This window comes from Lipotes vexillifer, unplaced genomic scaffold (assembly GCF_000442215.2).
Source record: "Lipotes vexillifer unplaced genomic scaffold, Lipotes_vexillifer_v1.1 scaffold496, whole genome shotgun sequence".
Taxonomy (NCBI): domain Eukaryota; kingdom Metazoa; phylum Chordata; class Mammalia; order Artiodactyla; family Lipotidae; genus Lipotes; species Lipotes vexillifer.
This window is the reverse complement of record NW_006786690.1, coordinates 2,739,229-2,763,141: the sequence shown is the minus strand read 5'-3', so window position 1 is coordinate 2,763,141 and position 23,913 is coordinate 2,739,229. Positions and strand designations below refer to the sequence as shown.

Genomic DNA, 23,913 nt, shown 5'->3' with positions numbered 1-23,913 from the left:
TTTCCCTTTCTTTCTTTCTTTCTTTCTTTCTTCCTTCCTTCCTTCCTTCCTTTCTTTTTTCTTTTCTTTTTTCTTTTCTCTTTTCTTTTCCTTTCTTTTCTTTTCTTTTCTCCCTTTCTCTCTTTCTCTCTCTCCCTCTCCCTCTCCCTCTCCTGAACTCAAACTGAAAAACTCTCTCTCCTCTGGTGGGTGGCAGCTCAAATTTCAGTTCAGTTCTTTTAATTGGCCTACTTGGAATCTGCCCTGTGCATATGTACACCAGGGATCAGCCAGCTATCTGGACAGAGTTTTGTGCAGATTTTAGGGCTCCCCCTCTCTGGTTCTCTTTTTTGTGGTGTTCGACATTTTCTGGTGGTGATGGTTTCGCTAAACTCTGTCCTTTGGTTCTTCAAGCCAGCAGGACTGTGAATCGTTCATTGGAATTTTAGCTGCCCTGCATGGCACAAGGTTAAAAGATAAAAATTGGGGAAACTTGTCCAGTGTATTTCCCTTGCAGGTATCAACTCCATCCAACATCTGCTTGCTTTTGTTCATTCTCCAGTGTAGTTCACCCCAAGTGGGTTTTTTTTGTCTAGATGTTATCATTTTTGTGGGGGCAAAGGGTTGATCTTATGGGAACTACTTGGCCATACTAAAAGCTTCAAATTGATTTTTAAAATTAACTTTATAATTTTGGAATAGTTTTAGATTTATAGAATATTTGCAAAAATAGTATAGAGTTCTCAAATTGATTTTAAATGAAAATATTTCTAAAATATACTAATATTTCCTTGACTTCTTAAAATGCTGAATTTAACTGTCAATGTCAGCATTCTGAATACAAATTCAGTAATGCAGTGATGGCCTAAGGAACTATTGAGGTATGTAAGACTATTTTTGCCTTTCTGCTAAATGGCCTCAGCTGTTGTGCTTTTTGAATCTCCTGTGTGTGTGCATGCATGGGTGCGTGTGTGTTTCTGTGTGTTTTCTATTTCTTCCTTTGTCAACTGGTCTCTATTGATGCAGCCCATTTCCTTTGATTTTCTATTGTAATCTTTTGTGGTTTGGGTAAGCCGGATAAACAGACTTGTTAAAGTTTGTTTGAAATAAGAGTAAATAATTTCTGAGAGTTTGAATGTTGAGTTGATGAGTCAGGAACATGACCTTTAGTACATGGTCTTGGTGACATACGTTAGTATTTGTTGTTCAGAGGCTTTTTCTCTAGCCATGTGCTGTCTAGTATGATATGTGGCTAGCCATATGTGGCTATTAAGTGCTTGTTTGAATTGAGATGTACTCTAAGTATAAAACATATACCAGATTTCAAAGATTTAGTACAAAGAAAAGAATGTAATAACTTTATGTTGATTATATGTTCAAATGATAATATTTTAGATATATTGAATAAAATATTTAAATTAATTTCACTTTTTTTTTCTTTTTAAAATATGGCTGCTAGAAAATTTAAATAACAGTTCTGGATCACATTGTAATGGTTGTGGTTCAGGTAACTTATCTTACTTGATAATAGTCGTGTCCATCTGTGTGAGTTGGTGGTTGTACCACACAAATCATGAGACTAACAGGTACAATTCCAGCATTTCCTTCTTATCTTGGTGTTAGAAACTGTAAAAGTGGTTAATAGCATGGACTTAGAGTTCAGACTTCAGTTTTACCACTCCTCAGTTGTGTGACCTGTGGCAGGTTACTCAGTTTCTCTAAATCTCAGTTTCCTTGTTTGAAATATGAGGAAAACAATACCTAACTTCATATGGGTATTGTGAGGATTAATATATCTATATAAAGCACTTTCAAATAGTGCATGTTGAGTGAGAAATCAACTGCTAAATTAAACAGTGGCTATTAACTTGTTTGCAGGCAATTTTGGCAGCATTTTCATTTATTGTAGTTGATTCTTATAGGGAGTAGATTCAAGGTCGATCCAGACAATAAAAAGGGTTATACCTTTGGCTATCTTTGTTTTCTTTCTTATCGTGCAGTATTTTTAGTTATATGGGTTATAATTTGTTCTGAAGAGATAATAGACTTTGTTCCTCCTATTTTAGGCTTTTGATGAGTGAATGTAAACATTCCAGCAGAGCTTGTTTTTTCCATTATGGTTCTGTTGTGCTTAGATGGAAAGTCTGGTCATTGTATATCTGGCACTTAGTTTTAACAAACGATTCTGGCTGAGACATTTCAGATTTGATTTCAGTATGGATTAGAGCCTTTGTTTTCATTTTCAGCATACAGTTCAAATATGTAACAGAGAACAAAAGTAGTACTTAGTAGAATCTTTTTCAACTGTCATTAATTCCCTATGTTATTTCCAGTAGTAGTTTTTGAGTAACAGCTTTGTATTCAGAATTTCTTTTGAATTCTTCATAGTGCTTGAAAAAAATGCTGTCATATTTAAACAGCTTAATATTTTGGCAGTGATTGGGGCAGGAATAAGATTATCATGTATAAACATTTTCTTTAAAAACTTTCTTAAATCTAAAAAAAAAAAAAGTACAGAGGTCTATAAAGTTAATACCCCTGTTTCTACCTTTCCCCAAGTCTGTCCTGAGATATAAGCAATGTTAATTTTGGTTTGTAGCCTCCCACACCTGAGAAATATTTTCAAGCCAAGATTATAGCTCTGTAGTTATCTCTTGAAGGGATTTCTCTTTCTCTCCTTCAGCAAAATATAGGCAGACAAACCCTCACCTCCATCTTGAGGCTTTTCTCTACCTAGTTGCTCAAACCAGAAATCTAGGAGGTACTTGATTTCTTTCTTTGCCTCACTTACCACATCCAAACCATCCACAACTCTTTAGGATTATACCGTTCCCAGTTCAATGTAATCTATGCATTTCTTTCCATCTTCATTGCCTCTACCTAATCCAAGCCACATTCCACTGGGACTATTACAGTAGGCATCCCAGCTTCCATTATTCATCAGTTCCATGCCCCCAACCTGTTTTCCATATGGTAGCAAGTGTTATTTATTGTCTTAAAATTGAAATCCGATTTTACCTTCATATACCTCCGCCCACCAAAACCCTTCAGGGGTATCCCATTATCTCATTCTGTGGCATATTCTCCCCTCCCAGCACGCGCGCGCGCACACACACACACACACACACACACACACACACGCATGTGCGTGCTCCCTGAAGTAAGGAATATATTCTCTACTTGGCACATACTTTGTTACCAAGCACTTACCACATGCTGAGCAATATTATAAGAGATTTTGATATATTAACTCATTTAATCTCATAACAATTCTGTGAAGTGGGTATTATTCCCATATTACTTATGATGAAACTGAGTTCCAGAGAGGTTAAGTGCACAATATCATACAGGTGGTTAAGATGAACCCATATATCAGCCCAGGCTCTCAGCCTTCAGAATCCTTGCTGTTAACCATTGTGTTGAATGATTTCTTTCTATGTAGTAGGTACTTGGTAAACATTTGTTAAACGAATGAAAAATTATTCCCTCTGTGAATGTAAGTTTGAACTCCTTAATTTGGTCTAGAAAGTCTTTCATGATCTGGCCCCTCCCAATACCACTTTCTCTAGTACTTACAGCAATCTAGTCATACTGGCTCTTTGCGGGGCTGGCTTCGTCTCATTCTTTAGGTCTAAGAGATCTTTTATGACCATCTTATCTAAAGTAGGTGCTCCTTGTCATCTCTCTTAGTACTTTGTTTCCCTTTAGGCACTTATTGCAGTTTAAAGTTTTTAACTTGATATATTTATTATCTGTTTCTTCCATAAAATGAAGGTTTCATGAAGTCAGGTCTTATCTGTCTCATTCACAGTTGTTTCTCCAGTGCCAGCTCCCAGTGCTTGGGAGGATAGTAGGTCCTCAGTAAATATGTAATAAATATATCTGAGTCCTAGGCAAGGAGGTGTATAAAAGGTGTTCTGTGAATGAGGAAATTCAGCCCATAGCTTGAACTTCAGTGGCAAGTACTACACAGACTACTGAAATCCTAGAGTGAAGTCTAAATGGCAGCCTATGAAAATCGAATTAATTGTAAACAAACCAGAGCCCTGGTTATTATATCTCCTTTCACTTATATTGAGAGTTTTCTTTTTTCATTCCTTACCACACTTACATATTTTCATTCTTCCTGCTAGTCTTAATTGGAGACAAACAGAGATATTGGTTTGGATACTTATGATTGTAAGTAACAGAAAACTTTGCCCCAGATTGTCTTGAACCACTAAGGCAGCGTATCTAAGAAAGAAGTCTAATAGGAAGACTGGCTCCCTTGTGATTCTTTTGGGTCTGTCCTCTTTTGGTATTGGTTGCAGCCTCAGGCAGTATCAAGTTGGCCACATCAGCCACAGTTTTCTCATCGAAGGGTTTCTTCTTCTGCTATCTTTATCTTAAGAGTGAGAAACTTTTCTCAGGGGACTGTTTTGTCGATTAGAACTGAGTCACATGATTACAGTAGGTCAGTCACTGGCAAGAGGACTGGAACTATCATGACTGGCTTAGAATCAGTCAGGATTTACCCCTAGAATTGGGGATTTGGTTATCATCTCCTGTATCACTTGGGGGAGGGAGGAATGGATTCCTGATTTAAAAAAAGTTGCACGTTCTATCAGCAAAAGAAAGGGGAGAATGGATCTTGGGCAGGCAACTATCAGATTTTGCTGTGTGGCTTCTGTGGTTTGTTACCTCTATCCCAAGGTGATTTGGAGACCTAATTAAATTTTTTGAGAAAACTTATTAAGTCAGAAAGATTTGACTTAATAAGTTTTTTCTATACTGATAACCTTTTTTTGTAATTCAAAGGCTTTCATTGTTAGTAATCAACAGAAAGCTAATAAATAGTAAGGCATCTGCAGGAGATGAAGTCCTATAGAAAGAAAAAAAAAGTACGGGGTGTCGATAAGTTTGTAGTCTAGTTCAGGAGATACAGTGCAGAGATATGAATATTAAAGTAATAATTCACAGTAGTGATTTAAGAGATCACAAGGCAAGTCATGATTTTTTTTTGTTTGTTTTTGCGGTACACGGGCCTCTCACCGTTGTGGGCTCTCCTGTGGCGGAGCACAGGCTCCGGACGCGCAGGCTCAGCGGCCATGGCTCACGGGCCCAGCCACTCCGCGGCATGTGGGATCTTCCCAGACCGGGGCACGAACCTATGTCCCCTGCATTGGCAGGCGGACTCTCAACCACTGTGCCACCAGGGAAGCCCTCATGATTAATTTTTAAAAAATAACATAGAGTTGCTGTTCCCTGAGCGTTTGTAAGAGATGCAGAATCTTGGGCCTCACCCTGGATCTACTGAATGAGAATCTGCATTTTAACAAGATCCTCTGCTGATTTATGTTGACATAAGGGTTTGAAAAGCTGGGCGGGTAATTGGACAGGTAATTGGTTTGGGCTAGAGTGTGATTTAGAAAGTTCTCTTGGGGAAGAGGCTTGAGCTTGACCAGAAGGGCAGGTGCAGCAGGGGCATTTCAGATGGAGGATAATGTGATTTTAGTCACAAAAGTGTCCAGATTTATGTTGACTATTGTACAGGATGAATGGGAGGGGATAATGGAATAGTAGTATGGACCCTCAAGGATATTGGTGGGGAAGGCAATAGGAAAGGAGGAGAGAGACCTCTTTCAAGACCTCATTTTTAAAGGCTATTGTACATGTTTACAAGTTTAAACAAAATTAAATTATTAGCTATATTAGTTGAATCATAATTTGATCACTTACTGAAGGAAACAGAAACAGGCAACCTTTGAAACTACTGGAATGGAATTGTCACTCCCATTTGACAGGTTTAACTGTGGATAGTTGTGGGAGAGCTTTTTCACTAAACCTTGACATTTAGCTAAAACAATTGGCTAAATTGTGTATCTTAGCTATTTCTTCTAAGAGCATTCAAGTAACTTTGAATCTTGATGACTTTAGTAATAACTATAGATTTTAGTGGGTTATTTCAGATAGGTAAGCATGATAAATTTTGGCTGTGCTTTAATTGTTCCCTCTTTGTTTAAAATTTAAGAATAAAGTGAAGAGACATATTTGTATAGTTTTAAATGATTTCTCAATTCACAGTGATTTAGACTAAAGCAAGAGAACATCAAGTCTCCTGTTATAAGTTGAATCACCAACTCAGAGGAGGAGACATGGCAAGCCCTTAAGACTAAAACTCACAAAATCATGATTTATTGGGGGATGTTTATGAGAAAATGCTAAACAAGTATTATTACACTTGTGATAAAGTTGGGGGGTATATTTTGAGTTTCACTGTACCCTATAGTGACATTTTTACTTTGTGTATTCTCAAATTTTTAAATTATTCAGATTAAACTTTGTAGACCACAGGTAATACAAAGGCAAGAACCATGTCTTTTCTTGTTTATCACTGGATTTTCAGCGTTTAGTGTAGGTCCTCACTTGGTTGATGGATGATTAAAAAATAAAGATTTTAATTAAAAAAGACTTACCTGCCCTTGGAGATAATACATAAATGACATAATAAAAGTGGGTTTTAATATAGTTAGAAACTATTTAGAATGGAAGTGGAAACTAGATTAATAATTGAAAAAGACTTTATTTGGAAATAATTTCAAACTTACAAGTTATAAGAATAGGAACAGTACAAAGACACCTTTTACCCAGGTTTACCTATTGTTAACATTTTACCCCATTTGCTTTGTTATTTACTCTTTCTCTTGTAAGTTGTGTACATTGTAGCCCTTTACCCCTAAATACTTCAGTGTGCATTTTAAGAGTAGGGATATATCTTGTATTACAGCATAACAGTTATTAACTCTGTAAATCAGTCTCTACCATACCCCCCAACCTCCCCTTTCCAGAATAGGAAACTAAGACCCAAAGATATTAAGTGATTTACCCATGGTTATATAGTTTCTCAGTGGAAAATGCAGCCTATTTTGCAAGTTAAGTATTGGTTCTCATCCCTAAATCACAGCAGTATCTTTTCTTTTTTTCTCTTGACAAGTCAAATCACTTAACAGTATAATATACTAATTAAAATTTATAATTGTTCTTCTAAAACCAGATATAACCATCCTGCAGCAAGCGTAAAAGACTTGATCTGTAAAGGACTCTGGGTCATCATAATTGTCCTTGACATTGTATTTGGTCTTAAGATAAGCTTTAAGAAACATTAATGTTATATTGTTTTGCACTAAAAGGTACTTGCCTCTGCTTCTTAGTTTTTGTGGAATGAGAGTGTTCTTGAATTTGAGTGTCTAGGTTTTAAGGGGCTCTAGGCTAGTTTGGTTTAAGTAACTTGGCTTTTGCCAAGTGTGAGGCAAGATAGCATAGTGTGGCATTACTTAAGAGTATGAGAGGAGGCTGTTATTTATCAAATCTGACCCCAACAAATGGTGACTAGGTTGCTGGCTTACAAAGAGCAGAGTCCAGAAGGCATCATGAGGAATTCAGAGTTTAATCAATGGAGTAAACATCTTTTCAGTCTTTTTTTTAATTTATTTTTTGGTATGTTTTTCCTCCATGTCAGTGTTTTACCAAAATATGGTCTGCCTACCAAATGCATCAGAATTAGAACTGTTTGGAGTGCTTGTTAAAAATTGCAGATTCCTGAACCCTACCACAGACATACTGAATCAGTGTCTGGAGGTGAGGCCTGGTAATCTGTGTTTTAAACCCATTTCCTTATGGATTTTTATGTATCCTAAGAGTTCTAGAATCCTGCTCCTATGTAGGTGTCTTTCATTTTCAGGGCTTTTCCACATTCATTCTATAACTTGTGTTTTACTTAATTTTCATATGTTTAGGGTGGGAAGGTTTTTGATTGCTTGCTTTTTTGTTGTTAAATGAAAGATTCATGTGCATGGTACAAATATCGAAAAGTATGAAAGTGTATACAATGAACAGTTCCCTCCCCGTTCCCCTGTTTTAGAGCATTGTGCTGTTCTAAGCCCTTTAATATAGTAATTCATTCAGTTCTTCCAAACAATCCAGTGAGTAGGTCATGTTACTGTTCCCATTTTATAGAAGACAAAAACAGGCCCAGAGAGGTTAAATCACTTTTTCAAAGTCACACAGCTAGGAAGTGCTGGAATTGTCTGGGACTCTGGCTCTTAACTCTTAACCACCATCCTCTGCTGAGTGAGAGGATATAAGGATTAACTAGATTAACACATGTGAAGGGCTTGTTTTGGGAGAGTATAGAGTTCATCTTCAACATGGTAAATGTTTCATATGAACTCTTAACAGCCTACCCTGGAGTTTCATCTAAGCCTGGTATCTAATCCTTATGTAATTTCGAACGAATCAGTTCTCTAAATTGCACAGGCTCTCTTCTGGAGAGTAGACTTCATGAATTGGTGATACTGAACAAGAAAATGGTAGCAACTGAGGTCCTTTCAGTGTCCTGTCATTGGCTGGCTGTATTTTATTTACATAAAATACATTCCAGGCAGAGCTTGGGATACGGTAATTCTTCCATTACATATCCTTTGACTTTATTTATAGAATTATTTCTATGATATGGTTATGGCCAGGAAACAGTGATACATTCTTTACATGGCCAGAGATTTTTGACATCTTCTCAAATAGAGGATATCTTTGCTTCCCTCCGTTTAGTGGACTATTTAAACTTTATATAGACCATATTTCTTTTTTTTTTTTTTTTTTTTTCAAAGGAGGATTTATAAAACATCATGCTAAGTCTAGACAGGCTGTTTCTCGGTATGCGGGCCTCTCACTGCTGTGGCCTCTCCCGTTGTGGAGCACAGGCTCCGGACGCGCAGGCTCAGCGGCCACGGCTCACGGGCCCAGCCGCTCCGCGGCATGTGGGATCTTCCCGGACCGGGGCACGAACCCGCGTCCCCTGCATCGGCAGGCGGACTCTCAACCACTGCGCCACCGGGGAAGCCCTAGACCATATTTCTTAAAGCATTAGGGCATAATATATGTCATTTGGAAGAACTTAACATAGAAAATACTTAGATTCATTCCCCTCTCTTATTTTCTAAATGATGTAACGTAGGGATTCTAATGACAGCGCTAGAACTGAAGAACCTGTTGTTAGACCTTGAGTTCTGTGCATGAAGTATCTTTAATGTCAGGTAACATTTACTGAACTCTTAACCATGTGCCAGGAACTGTGTGTACCTTAACTGATTTGATCCTCATAATATCATGTAAGTGTCACAATGTTAAGTATTTTACGGAAGGTCACACAGCTAATAGTTAGTGAAGTCAGGATTCAAATCCAGATGTATTAATCTAAACATTGTTATTTCCTCCATACTCTGCAGACCCTGTAGAAGGATAACAGCTTATTAAATGTGTAGACTCTAAACCTTGGTTCCAGCATGTTTAGCAAAAACTCTGAAGAAATAGATAATAGAAGCCAGGTGACTTCGCCCATTTATTGTGTTGTTTTGTGACTTTTAAGTTAATCTAAATCAAAGAAAGTCATTTTGTGAATTTAGACAGCTAATTTAGATAGAAACCACGTTAAAGATAAGTGAGCTGTTAAAGTTTTAAAGTTCATTCTTTCAGCTACACACTGTTCTCATACATTCCCTTGAAAATATGTCAAGGAAAATATTGATAAGTTAATGGTCAGGAGCCCATTCTTACCTTCAGGTCCCAGCTTCTCTTTCTCTTCCCCTAGTCATAGTCATCCCTCACCCCCAGTTCCTTAAACACAAAGAAATAAAGAGGACCAAGTTAAAGCTCTCTTTCTAGGGTGTTTTTTTAAAAATTTAGTTATTTATTTTTGGCTGCGTTGGGTCTTCGTTGCTGCACTTGGGCTTTCTCTGGTTGCGGTGCATGGGCTTCTCATTGCGGTGGCTTCTCTTGTTGCGGAGTATGGGCTCTAGGCGCATGGGCTTCAGTAGTTGTGGCTCGCGGGCTCTAGAGTGCAGGCTCAGTAGTTATGGTGCACAGGCTTAGTTGCTCCATGGCATGTGGGATCTTCTGGGACCAGGGCTCGAACCCATGTTCCCTGCATTGGCAGGTGGATTCTTAACCACTGCGCCACCAGGAAAGCCCCTATAGGGTGTTTTAAAATCTGACTATTCTGAAAACTGATTAAACTGGGTTTTCTAAGTGAGCAGTTCCTTAACCTTGAATTGGTAAAACATTAAAGTATTTATGGCACCTACCACTGACCCCTGTTCTGCAATGTAGGAGTTAATCCAGTAGTTTCTGAATAAATCCTGGTATTAGACAATTCAAGAATTACAGCAGAGGTGGGGCAGGGGAAGGGTACAGAACAGTGAGTGTATGAGAAGAACCCTAGATAGCAAATTAAACAAAACTACCCCTTTTGTAAGAACAAAACCTAAATGAATGCTAAGATTCATTATTTGTCTGGAATTGGTGGTTATTTCTGTCAGTGGTATTGTTCATGTTTTTGCTTTGATTATTTGGATTTTCTAATTTTTAAGAAATATAGACATGTATGTTTTCTGTAATATGAAGTTATAGTTTAAAAACTATGTATTGCAAATTAAAATTTTGTCCAGTATGTGATATTTATACTTGTAATCTGTGTCTATGTATTTTATTTTATTTATTTTTTTATAAGATTAAAAAATTTATATATATATATTTATTTATTTTTGGCTGAGTTGGGTCTTCGTTGCTGCGTGGGCTTTCTCTAGTTGCGGCGAGTGGGGGCTGCTCTTCATTGCAGTGCACGGGCTTCTCGTTGTGGTGGCTTCTCTTGTTGCGGAGCACAGGCTGATGCACGGACTTCAGTAGTTGTGGCATGCGGTCTCAGTAGTTGTGGCACGTGGGCTCAGTAGTTGTGGCACATGATCTCTAGAGCACAGGCTCAGTAGTCGTGGTGCATGGGCTTAGTGGCTGCGCGGCATGTGGGATCTTTCCGGACCAGGGCTTGAACCCGTGTCCCCTGCGTTGGTGGGCAGATTCTGTGCCACCAGGGAAGTCCTGAGTCTATGTATTTTAAAAACAGCTTTACTGAGCTATAATTCAGATATTATTCAGTTCAGCCAGTTAAAGTGTACAATTCAATGTTTTTTGGTATATTCACAAAGTTATGCAACCATCACCACAGTCTAATTTTAGAACATTTTTATCACTCCAAAAAGAAGCCTTTTACCCATTAGCAATCATTCCCAACTCCCCTTTCTTTCCTCCCCTCTACCAGCCCTAGGCAACTGCTAATCAACTTTATGTCTCTGGGTTTGCCTATTTTGGACATTTCATATAAATGGAATCATATAATATGTGGCCTTTTGTGACTGGTTCCTTTTATTTAGCATAATTTTTCAAAGTTCATACAAGTTATAACGTGTCAGTAATATATTGCTTTTTATTATCAAATAATATTCCATTTTATGTATATATATCCCCTTTCATTTTTTTTTTTTTTTTTGCTGTAAGCGGGCCTCTCACTGTTGTGGCCTATCCCATTGCGGAGCACAGGCTCCGGATGCGCAGGCTCAGCGGCCATGGCTCACGGGCTCAGCTGCTCCGCGGCATGTGGGATCTTCCCAGACTGGGGCACAAACCCGTGTCCCCTGCATCAGCAGGCGGACTCTCAACCACTGCGCCACCAGGGAAGCCCTCATATATTTTTTATTTTGTTTTTTAATATTTGTAAATTTTATAGAAATATAGTTGATTTGCAATGTTATGTTAATTTCTGCTGTACAGCAAAATTATTGTTATGCATGTATATATTCTTTTTCATGTTCTTTTCCATTATGGTTTATCACAGGATATTGAATATAGTTCCCTGTGCTGTATAGTAGGACCTTGTTGTTTATCCATCCTATATATAACAGTTTGCATCTGCTAATTCCAAACTCCCACTCCTTCCCTCCCCCCCACCCTGCCTTGGCAACCGGAAGTCTGTTCTCTATGTGAGCCTGTTTCTGTTTCATAGATATGTTCATTTGTGTTGTGTTTCAGATTTTACATATAAACGATATCATATGGTATTTGTCTTTCTCTTTCTGACTTATTTTGCTTATCATGATAATCTCTAGGTCTATCCATGTTGCTGCAAATGGCATTATTTCATTCTTTTTTATGGCTTAGTAATAATCCATTGTATTAATTTTGCTTTTTAAATTGAATATATCTGAGAAACCTCCACTTCTGGGAAGATGGATTGGATGGTGGTGGTGAGTTTCCTGGGTTTTTGCTTCATACATCCCAGACTTGGCACTATAGAACCCAGCAACCCAGAAACTCCCAACAATTGTAGACAGAAACAACAAAAACAAAAACTCTGACAAAAGGCTGCTCTCTCTAGCCAAAAAACCAGGAAAAGGGGCAGCCTAAGCAGGACAGAAAACTTTCAGACAATAGCTGCTCTATTCCAAACACCACGGGAAAAATCTATGGTCCTGTTTTCCACCCATGCCAGTGAAGGCCGAATGGGTTAGTCCTGACTTCCACCCTCTGGTGGTGTGATGTCATTTAACAAATCCTTTACTGATGGGCATTGGGAGATCCCCAGTGTTTTGCTATTATAAACAACACTTTATTTTTCCTTCCTCTTGTATCCTTGGACATCTGTATAAGTGTTTCTATAGAATAAATTTCCAGACATGAAATTGTTGGGTCAATAGCATACAGTGAAGCCTTCAAAAATGACCATTAGATGACATTAAAATTTGGAAATATATAAGAAGTATTAAATTTTCTATCTTCTTTCTGTTGTTCAGATTGGGTAATTTTTATTATTCTGTTTTTCAGTTCACCAATTCTTTCCTCTGTCCTCCATTGGCTGTTGAGCCCATCCTCTGAGCTTTTTATTTCAGTTATTGTATTTTTCAGTTCTTAAATTTCTGGTTCTTCTTTGCATCTTGAATTTCCTTGCTGAGGCTATTTTTATGTTTATTTTAAGCTGTTCATAATTGCTCATTGAAGCCATTTTATCATGGCTGCTTTAAAATCTTTGTCAGCTAATTCTAACATTTATGTCATCTTGATGTTGACAACTTTTGATTGCAATTTTTCATTCGGTTTGATATGGTTCTTGGTATGACAAGAGATTTTCAGTTGAAACCTGAACATTTTCTTATTATGTTGTGAAACTCTGGATCTTGTTTAAACCTTCTGTTTAAACTTCTCTGACACTCAAATAAGACTTCTCTGACATTGCTCTGGAGGGGAGTGGGAGAGAAGAACGGCAGTGGGAAGCAGAAGCCAGATGGACATAGACATCCAAGTGGAGATAGAAGTCCAGGTGCCCCACTCGGCCTCCATTGATACCCAAGGTGGGGAGGCTCCTCATTATTGTTGGGCAGGGGTGAGGGTTCCAGCTCCCCATGTGGTCTCCACTGACACCCCAGTCAAGGTGGCCTCATTACAGCTGGTTGATGTTGAAAGTCCTGACTACTCTACTAGGCCTCCTCCCCTGACACCCCTCTGCTTCCCTCTCTTCCAACCAAGAAAAAGAGGGGTTTCTCATTACTGGCTGGCAGGGTTTAAAGCCTGGCTCCTTCTTTGGCCTTGTCTGATACCATCCTGGTGGGGGCATTACAGCCTCCAGAGGGTTGATTATATTAGTTTGGGAATAAAATATTTTAAAAAGCTGTATAGTGTGATCACACGTTTAAAAGAAAAGAGTAGTGTGTACATAGAAAATAAAAATCTAGAAGAATAGTGAATGGTTCAAGGGTAGGGGAACTCTGACTTTCTATAGTGTTTCAGTTTTTATTTTAAAAATAATAGAGGTAAAAGACCTATACTCAGAAAACTATAAAACACTGATGAAAGACATTGAAGACAACAGAAACAGATGGAAAGATATACCATGTTCTTGGACTGGAAGAATTAATATTGTTAAAATGACCATAACACCCAAGGCAATCTACAGATCAGTGCAATCCCTATCAAAATACCAATGACATTTTCCACAGAACTAGAACAAATAATTAAAAATATTGTATGAAAACACAAAAGACCCCAAGTAGCCAAAACAACCTTGGAGAGAAGAACAGAGAGGGGAGAAATCATGCTCCCTGACGTCAGACAATACTACAAAGCTATAATAATGAAAACCGTATGGTATTGGCACAAAGACAAACTTATAGTTCAATGGAACAGGATAGAAATCCCAGAAATAAACCCACGCACCTATGGTCAGTTAATCTACGGCAAAGGAGACAAAAATATACGGTGGAGAAAAGACAGTCTCTTCAATAAATAGTGTTGGGAAAACTGGAGCCACATGTAAAAGAATGAAATTAGAATATTCTCTAATACCATACACAGAAATAAATTCAAATTGATTAAAAACCTAAATGTAAGACCAGATACTATAAAACTCCTAGAGGAAAACATAGATAAGTGAGGTTTTAAAGTTTTACCTTTAGCATGAATTCTATCTAAATTAGCTGTCTAAATTTATAAAATGGCTTCCTTTGATATAGATTAACTTAAAAGTCACATAGAACACTCTTTGACATAAATTGCAGCAATATTTGTTTGGATCCGTCTACTAAAGCAAAGGAAACAAAAGCAAAATAAACAAACGGGACCTAATGAAACTTAAAAGCTTTTGCACAGTGAAGGAAACCAATGACAAAATGAAAACACAACCTATTGAATGGAAGAAGACATTTGCAAATGATATGACTGATAAGGGATTAATATCCATTAATATACAAAATATATAACCAGCTCATACAACTCAACATTTAAAAAACAATCAGATTAAAAAATGGGCTGAAGAACTGAATAGACATTTTTCCAAAGAGGAAATGCAGATGGCCAACAGGCACATGAAAAGATGCTCAACATCACTAATAATCAGGGAAATGCAAATGAAAACCACAACAAGATATCACCTCACACCGGTCAGAATGGCGATCATCAAAAAGACTGCAAATTGCAGATGTTGGCAAGGATGTGGAGAAAAGGGAACCCTTGGACACTATTGGTGGGAATGTAAATCGGTGCAGTCACTGTGGAAAGCAGTATGGAGGTTTCCCCCAAAACTAAAAATTGCACTGCTATATGACCCAGGAGTCCCACTCTTGGATGTATATCTGAAAAAAACGAAAACACTAATTCAAAAAGATACATGCACCTCAATGTTCATAGCAGCATTATTTACAATTGTGATGGTATGGAAATAACCTAAGTGCCCATCAACAGATGAATGGATAAAGAAGATGTGGTGTATGTATACAATGGAATACTACTGAGCCATAAAAAAATGAAATTTTGCCATTTGCAGCAACATGGATGGACTTGGAGGGCATTATGCTAAGTGAAATAAGTCAGACAGAGAAAGACAAATACTGTATGATATCACTTATATGTGGAATCTAAAAAATGCAACAAACTAGTGAATAAAACAGAAGAAGCAGACTCACAGATATAGAGCACGAACTAGTGGTTACTAGTGGGGGGGAGGGTCAATAGAGGGGTAGGAGTAAAAAAGGGTTATTTTGGGATTATATGAAATCATGTGTGTGAAATTTTCGAAAATTTTAAAGCAGTATAGAATTTAAAGAATTTCATTTAATAAAAAAAATTTAAAATGAGTGTATATGTTACTGTTAGAAGCAGTAAAAAAAAAAAAAAGCATACTTTTTTTAGATGCTATGTGTTCTTTTTTTTTTTTGCGTTATGTGGGCCTCTCACTGCTGTGGCCTCTCCCATTGCAGAGCACAGGCTCTGGATGCGCAGGCTCAGTGGCCATGGCTCATGGGCCCAGCCGCTCCGCAGCATGTGGGATCTTCCTGGACCAGGGCACAAACCCGTGTCCCCTGCATCGGCAGGCGGACTCTCACCACTGCGCCACCAGGGAAGGCCCTATGTGTTCATTTTTAACATTAATAAAAACTGGATGCAGAATAAGATACCCTGATTCCCAGTGTAGTATGCTTTCCATTATACCATAATATCCTCCTCACCTCCTCAGTCAGTTGTACCAATAGGTTGTATTTATTTTAATTCATACTGAAGAGAGTAATTTTGATTCTTTAACTTTGTTGAAATGGAATTTTATTAGTACACCTTGGATTAAAGGAGGGAGTTTTTGATTTATGACTACTGGACATCCGAGTTTTTCCACTGTTTCACTCTACTTTATGAAAACATCATCTGGCTAGTAGCTGCCAATTTTCTAGTGCTGTTATGACTTTGGAAAAACTTACTCATGGCAGTACTTCTTATTTGAATTGTCATGAGTTTTAGGAGAGCAGTTAATACAAAGGCGTTTTCCAGATTTATCCTGAAGAGTGCACATGCTAAGTTATTTATTTATTTATTTATTTTTGGCTGCTTTGGGTCTTTGTTGCTGCACATGGGTTTTCTCTAGTTGTGGCGAGCAGGAGTTACTCTTCGGTGCAGTGTGCAGCCTTCTCATTTTGGTGGCTTCTCTTGTTGTGGAGCAGGGGCTCTAGGGCACGTGGGCTTCAGTAGTTATGGCACGCGGGCTCAGTAGTTGTGGTGCACGTGCTTAGTTGCTCCACGGCATATGGGATCTTCCCGGACCAGGGCTCGAACTTGTGTCCCCTGCATTGGCAGGCGGATTCCCAACCCCTGTGCCACCAGGGGAGTCCCCTGTATTATATTTAATCAGGTAACTGCTTTTATTTTTTTAACTCCCCTCCATTTCCCCACTAGTTTAGGAATTAATGACTTTACTAATGTATCATTTTACTGAAATGCCTTCTGAAGTTTTTGAGACTTACTTTAGGATAATAAACAGTACTTCTACCAGCATCTTTGAGTGACTTGTTGAAAGTTAGTTTCTGGCTCTATTCATAGACTTTATGGTGAAGAGGGCTGTGTTGGCTGCTAGTGAGTGTCAGAATGTTCTCTTCCAGCCTGCTTGCTCGCTCTTCCATTTCCTGCTCCCCCCTCCCTCCTTTTTAAACTTGGGGGGCATACTTGATGGAATTCAAGATTTGTCCCACTCTAATTTTTAGGAAAATTGTGTTATCGTAGAGCTCAGGGAAGTCAGCTGGTTCATTTATTAAGTAGGATTACAAATAACTTATTATAAAGATGTCTTTTGTTATTTTCTTGTTCCCTGAAGGAATGTGTAAACAAGGTATGGGATTTTTATAATGAATAATTTTGAAAAAATTATTTATTTATTTGTTTGGCTGCACTGTGTCTTAGTTGTGACATGCGGGATCTTTTAGTTGCGGCATGCGGGCTCTTAGTGCAGCGTACGGGATCTAGTTCCCTGACCAGGGATAGAAGCCAGGCCCCCTGCCTTGGGAGTGTGGAGTCTTAACCACTGGACCACCAGGGAAGTCCCATGAATAATTTTGTTTAATGTGGCGGAGGTTGGCAGTTATTTTACCCTTTGGAGAGAGGCACTCGTTTCCCTGTTTATGTTGCCCTGTAAAGAATACTGTTTCACAGAACAAGAAATGACTTACGTTTCATAAAACCTATGATAGTCTTTGCCCTGACACAAGGATATATGTACCCCCTAGGGATTGATTGGACCTGTGCTGTCCAATAAGGTAGCCATTAGCCACGTGTGGCTGTTTAAATATAAATTAATTAAAAGTAAATAAAATTCAGTTCATTTGAACAAGCCACATTTTAAGTGCTCATTAGCCATATATCACAAATAACTACTGTATTGAGCAGTGATAATTCAGATAATTTCTATCATTGCAGACAGCTCTTTTGGACAGCGCTATATTAGACTGGCCATTTTTAAGAAAAAGAGGCGGGAATTCCCTGGTGGTCCAGGGGTTAGGGCTCTGCGCTTTCACTCCCGAGGGCCTGGGTTCAATCCCTGGTCAGGGAACTAAGATCCTGCAAGCTGCGCAGTGTGGCCAAAACAAAAAAAAGAGAAAGAGGCAAATGAAAGACCTGAATTTCTTCCTTCCACAATGCAACTTTTCCTGTCTCCTAGTACCCTTGACTAAAATTCAGGAAAAGGTCTATTGTTTTGTGTATCATCACTTTGGCCTTGTTTTTTTAATGTTTATTTCTGTTTTCAGGCCGGCAGTGATGGTGAAAGCATAGGAAACTGCCCGTTTTCCCAGAGGCTCTTCATGATTCTTTGGCTCAAAGGAGTTGTGTTTAGTGTCACAACTGTTGACCTGAAAAGGTAAGATTTGGTTGTAGTTGGGGATCAACTTGATGTTTTCAGTTTGATCCTCTCCTCATCCCTCACTTTGCTTGCATATGTTCTATAAAGAAATGTATTAAAGTTCAGCTGATTTATGGGCACATTTAACTTGTATGAGTATTATGGATAATTCACAATGTAAGTATATTGCTTGTGGCCTTTCAGTCTTTTTAGGAACTTATTGTATGTTTACCTTATAATATCAAGAGCAGCACCAGGAGCTGTTTTAGGGTAGAAGCAGTGAAATCTTTGACTTTACAGATAAACATGTAACTATGCAGAACTTTCTAAGCAGACAACTTCTCAAATGTGCTCGTAGACACATGGCCTATACAATCTGGATCTTTAAAACCAAGAGTGGGATTTTTGGAGGCTGATTACTGCTGTGGTCTTTTTCATTTCATCTACTTTTCAAAGCATAATAGGAGTGTTCTATAATATGATTTTAACCATATTTGGTTAAATACAATTATAGAATAAGAGCAGTTATGTATGGCCCTGTGATTGTTCTTGCTAGGTGAAGGGTTGTTTGTGACTTTCTCTGTCCAGACCAAAGTGGAGAGGGCTGAGAAGAGCCCTGAGAGCAGTAAGCTTTTTTTACTCAGTAACTTCTTATTCTTCCTTAGCAAACAGGTCTGAGGCGAAGAACATTCATACTTAAAAAAAAAAAAGATTTAAACCAAGGGTTGAGAACATTTTTACCAATAGAAAATCTGGGATTTGGCAGTGGAAATGTATTCCTCTTGACACAAATGCCACAAAGCAAAAAATGCTTTGCTACTTATTTTTTAAGCATATTAGACATGTGCAGTGTCCAAGAAAAAATAATGACAGGCTATCACTGGATGGGGAGCAGAATTCATGAACATTCTCCTTCTGGGCATCACAATGTGAGAATTACCTGACAGCTGTAATCCCATTCCCTGTTCTAGGTTAGCATTCTCTGGGACCCCTGTCAGTTCCTTAAAATTTATTTTTTACTTCACTTAATTGAGATTTTGCAGACCTAAAATCTATTTATTGAAAATAAGCCATAAAGTCTTCCAGGAACCCCTTTGGTTATATACATGAATGTAGAAATAAGCCTTTGGGAATTGTAAGAACTACGGGCTCATTTGAAGACATACCTAACTCATATTGGACAGAGCTATTTTAAGAATGAAATAATTTATATAGTTACCCTTCTATTACTGTTTTTTTCCTACATGCATTCACAAAGGGAGTTTCCCAATATAACTCCTAAAAATAGACTGTGCCACCAAGCACATACCCTTAGTGTGTCTTAAAATACATGGATTTCTCCTCTTCCATTTTTGGCTTGGAGCAAGTGAGTTGACTAACATGCTTTGAAAAAGCCTTTTTTGAACAGGTCAATACAGTGCTTGATTGTGGTGCACACCAGTAATAGAACCATAAACGATGGGAATCTGGTTCAGAAAAGGAAGTGAACTCATAACGGCTGTTTCTAAGTCATCTGTTTCACTTTTCGTTTACAAAGTTTTGATGGCATTATTCTTGGAAGTTGATTGATATTTGGGGTTTTGTATATGTTTAGGAGTAATGTGCCCTACATGTAAAAAGTGACACATGGGAAGTAGGATGAAAGATTCAGGGCCTCCCAATTAGAAAATTTGCTACTCAAAGAAGACGTGTGTTTATTTCCTAGAGCTTTGTGTAAAATCTACAGAGAACGCTTAATACTGGAGCCTATATTCTTTAGCTTTCTTTAAAAGTCTTAGGTCTACAGTACATATAAAAAAATCCTTCTTAAGGTCAATTAAAAGTGTACAAGTAGTACATGATAATGAGTCCCCTTCATCCCTAACCTTGGTCATCAGGTTCCCCTTCACAGAGAATTGCATTTAGGTTTGGTCTTTACCATCCTTCCAGACCTTTTCTATGAGTTTACATGCTTATATATATAGTCTTAAGTAAGATTTCAAAGAGAAGGTACCCCAAGAGAGTGAACGTTGGCTCAAAAAAAAAAAACAGTATAAATAAAATAAAGTTGTCACTGAGGACTAAAACATGCTGTAGTAAAAAGTACCTTTCATAATATATTCTTAACTTTAAAACTTTAAATATGATTGTTTTTAGAAAGCTGTGGGGGAGAAAGATTTGGTGCCTATACTGCTTATTTTCCTGCTTTTCCTGATAATTGCCTAATTTCTTGGTGAAATGTACTGATCCCAGAACAAACTGGCGGAGAGCAATAGAACTCTACTGAGAGCTTTTTAGAAGCCCACTCTCTGCTCTGAAAAAATTATTGTTAAATGACATTTCATCCATAAGAACAAGCCAGTTTCTAGTTCTGGCACTGTGTAACACGTTCTCTTTGAAGCTCAGTCGGTGTTAGTGACTATGCTGGTGGTATTCATATGCCCCTGTGAGGCTTGGAACAACCTCCCGTTGCTTCCTGCGAGTGCTGCCTTCATACTTTTGTGGGAGTGATTGCTAAACCTAGTTTTTTGTTTATGCTGCGGTCGTATTACAGAACTTTCAGATTAAAAAAAAAAGTTCCCAGGCTTTAGGAATTCAGGTTTATATCAACTGCCATTTGAACAAAAGCTTCAGGTAAATATAAGTGAAAATATTAAAATATGGGACACATTTCAGGATGTTATCATGTGTCATCAAAAGGGGAGCAACCATGGCATAGCAGAAAGTGTTAGGGGTAGAGACTTGGTTCTGTGTGGAGAGAGCCCTGTCTCTGATTTCCCTGGGCAAGCTGTCTCATCTTCTTGGAGGTCAGTTACCTCATTTTTAATCTCAGTAAGAAAGAAGGGAAAAATAAACTAACATTTCTTTATTGTCTATAACGTGCTAAACACTGTTCAGGGTACTTTTTACTATTGTTATCAGACCATTTTCAGACCTATTATTGAATAGAATTTATTATTTTTATCACACTGGTGTTACAGGGCCTTTGTGGCTGACAGGTTCATGGCAGTGATCAAGATCTTTATTTGAAGACTTCCATTATCTTCATTATGCTCAGAAGTTCTTAAATCAGAGATCAGCATCATTAGAGCACAGATAAGCCTGAGAGGTAGGCTGGGGGAAGAGAAAGAAGGAAGCGTGAGAACAGTAATAAGAGAGAGAGACAGACACACATACATATACACACTGAGACATTGACTTGGATATAGCTGAGTGTGGCCATATAGTTGTTACGGTAAACTCTTCTGGTTTGGGGAAATGAGAGTGGAAATGATAACTTTAAGGAATTAGCTTTTTATTGTAAAAGCAGTGATATCTGCTATATTACCAGTGAATAAAATTCCTCCTCCATGATATTCTCTGAGAAAATAGATAAATTGGAGAAGACCACTTTAAAAGTCTGGGAAATATTTGTTTTCATTTTTCCCATTCCCACCTTAAACATTGAAACTGTCTCATCCTTTGTGGTGTCACCAGTTTCTTCTGCTTCAGAAGTCAGCATACCATTTGTAACATTGTATGAGTCAGACCCAAAAGTAAATTGCCATGATTATGGCATAAGGTTTTGCATTATTATTATAATAGTTTAAACTTTAACAATTTTGTTATAGTTTTTAAAATGTTACAGCAGAACTATAAAACTGATAGTTCTGTATATCTTAAAGAGTTATAAACTCAGAACAAAATCTGATTTCCAAATAGATTCTTCAGGTAATTTGCTTTCATTATCATGTCTCTGTGGTTCTACCCTTCTGAAAATAGTCTTCAGCAAGTTGAGAGATCAATTTGAGTTCCAGGTACATCTTCAGTACACAGCAGCATGAATAACACATACAGAGAGACTAGTAGTGGAGTGGAACAGGCCAGCCTTTTAGAGAAATCATTTCCTGCTGCTGGTCAGTCAGGAAAGTACAGACTCTGTTCTTCCCCTTTGTAAAGTTGACTTGGGCTACGTGAAGCCCTTGTTAGAATGGTCCTACAATTCAAGATATGGGTCTCATGAATGCATTTTGAATCACATGTATACATACCCTGTGTGTGTGTGTATGAGACAGAGAGAGATAGAGACAGAGGCAGACAGAATTTCACTGCCACTGCCACATGTCTTTATGTTCTTTTTCAAGATAATTTCAAAGATGAAAAATCCTGTTGAGGCCACTAAGAGCTGAAATAGAAAAATGGATTGTTAGTGAAAGGTTTTCTAAACCTGTTGTCAGTATAAACTCTTCTTATAAACTATAAATAAAATCTGTTGAGCATTATAAAAGCTGAATTTGATAACTTTTCATGGGTGCTATTTTGTTCTAATATGATTGCTCCACAAGTTGACATTAAAGTAGACAGAGATCAGCAGTATACCACATTTAATCACAATAAATAAAATCCTTTAACTGGTTGAACGGGACACACAGACAAAATACTTAGTAACTGGGATCTTGGTGTGTGTGGTTTGATGTTCACAATTCAGTAATTCAGTTAGTAACTTTAGTATTAGTCAGAATATAGCAAATCTAGTGAAGGATAATTAATAGGAGTAAAGTGATCTGAAACAAAAGATTTGTGTTGTTACCTTTTTTTGCTTATTTGCCATCTGGTGTCCAGCATTCTCTTGATTTGTATGAAATAATTCTATGCCTTGAAAATCAACACCTTTAAAGTTTTAAAAGGGAACTCAATTAACGTGTAAGTCTACATATTTCGTATTTTTTTCTCTCCATTTAGTGAGCCAACTAGTTACAGTAGGTCATTTTTAAGGATCAGCTCCAGTGTCCTGTGGCTGTGCTGTACTCATTTTATACCAAGCAGCTGGAACCGAGCCACCAGCCCGAGGGCCTCCAATTGTTTGTGCTGAATTAAATTTTAATTGCAATTAAGCCACTTAAGTTGCTTAAAGTATTAGCTCCTATAAGGTGTCTCCTTTTCATTCCTGTCTTTCCCTTTCTTTCTGTTTCTTATTTTAGTTTTTTCTTTTTTTTAATGAGTATTCACCATCCAGTTTTTTAATTTTTTTAAAATTAAAAAAAAGTTTAAACATCTTCATTGGAGTATAGTTGCTTTACAATGTTGTGTTAGTTTCTGCTGTATAACAAAGTGAATCAGCTATATGTATACATATATCCCCATATCCCCTCCCTCTTGCGTCTCCCCCCCACCCTCCCTATCCCACTCCTCTAGGTGGTCACAAAGCACTGAGCTGATCTCCCTGTACTATGCAGCTGCTTCCCACTAGCTATCTGTTTTACATTTGGTAGTGTATATATGTCAACGCTACTCTCTCACTTCATCCCAGCTTACCCTTTGCCCCTCCCCATGTCCTCAAGTCCATTCTCTACATCTGTGTCTTTATTGCTGTCCTGCCCTGCCCCTAGGTTCATCAGAACCTTTTTTTTTTTTTTAGATTCCCTATATATGTGTTAGCATACGGTATTTGTTTTTCTCTTTCTGACTTACTTCACTCTGTATGACAGACTCTAGGCCCATCCACCTCACTACAAATAACTCAATTTTGTTTCTTTTTATGGCTGAGTAATATTCCATTGTATATGTGTGCCACATCTTCTCTATCCATTCATCTCTTGATAGACATTTAGGTTGCTTCCATGTCTTGGCTATTGTAAATAGTGCTGTAGTGAACATTGTGGTACATGACTCTTTTTGAATTATGGTTTTCTCAGGGTATATGTCCAGTAGTGGGATTGCTGGGTCATATGGTAGCTCTATTTTTAGTTTTTTAAGGAACCTCCATACTGTTCTCCATAGGGGCTGTGTCAATTTACATTTCCACCAACAGTGCAAGAGGGTTCTCTTTCCTCCACACCCTCTCCAGCATTTATTGTTTGTAGATTTTTTTTTTTTTTTTTTTTTTTTTTTTTGCGGTCCGTGGGCCTCTCACTGTCGTGGCCTCTCCCGTTGTGGAGCACAGGCTCCGGACGCGCAGGCTCAGC

General features: G+C 38.0%; 1 protein-coding gene across 1 annotated transcript in view; it reads left to right on the top strand.

The window, feature by feature from the left end:
• The window catches only part of CLIC4 (CLIC family member 4), an 83,845-nt gene that overhangs the window by 23,793 nt on the left and 36,139 nt on the right, over positions 1–23,913 (top strand). Inside the window, exon 2 of the mRNA XM_007459149.1 lies at positions 17,898–18,007. Within this exon, the coding sequence (XP_007459211.1) occupies positions 17,898–18,007 (110 nt within the window). The remainder of the gene's footprint in view (positions 1–17,897; positions 18,008–23,913) is intronic.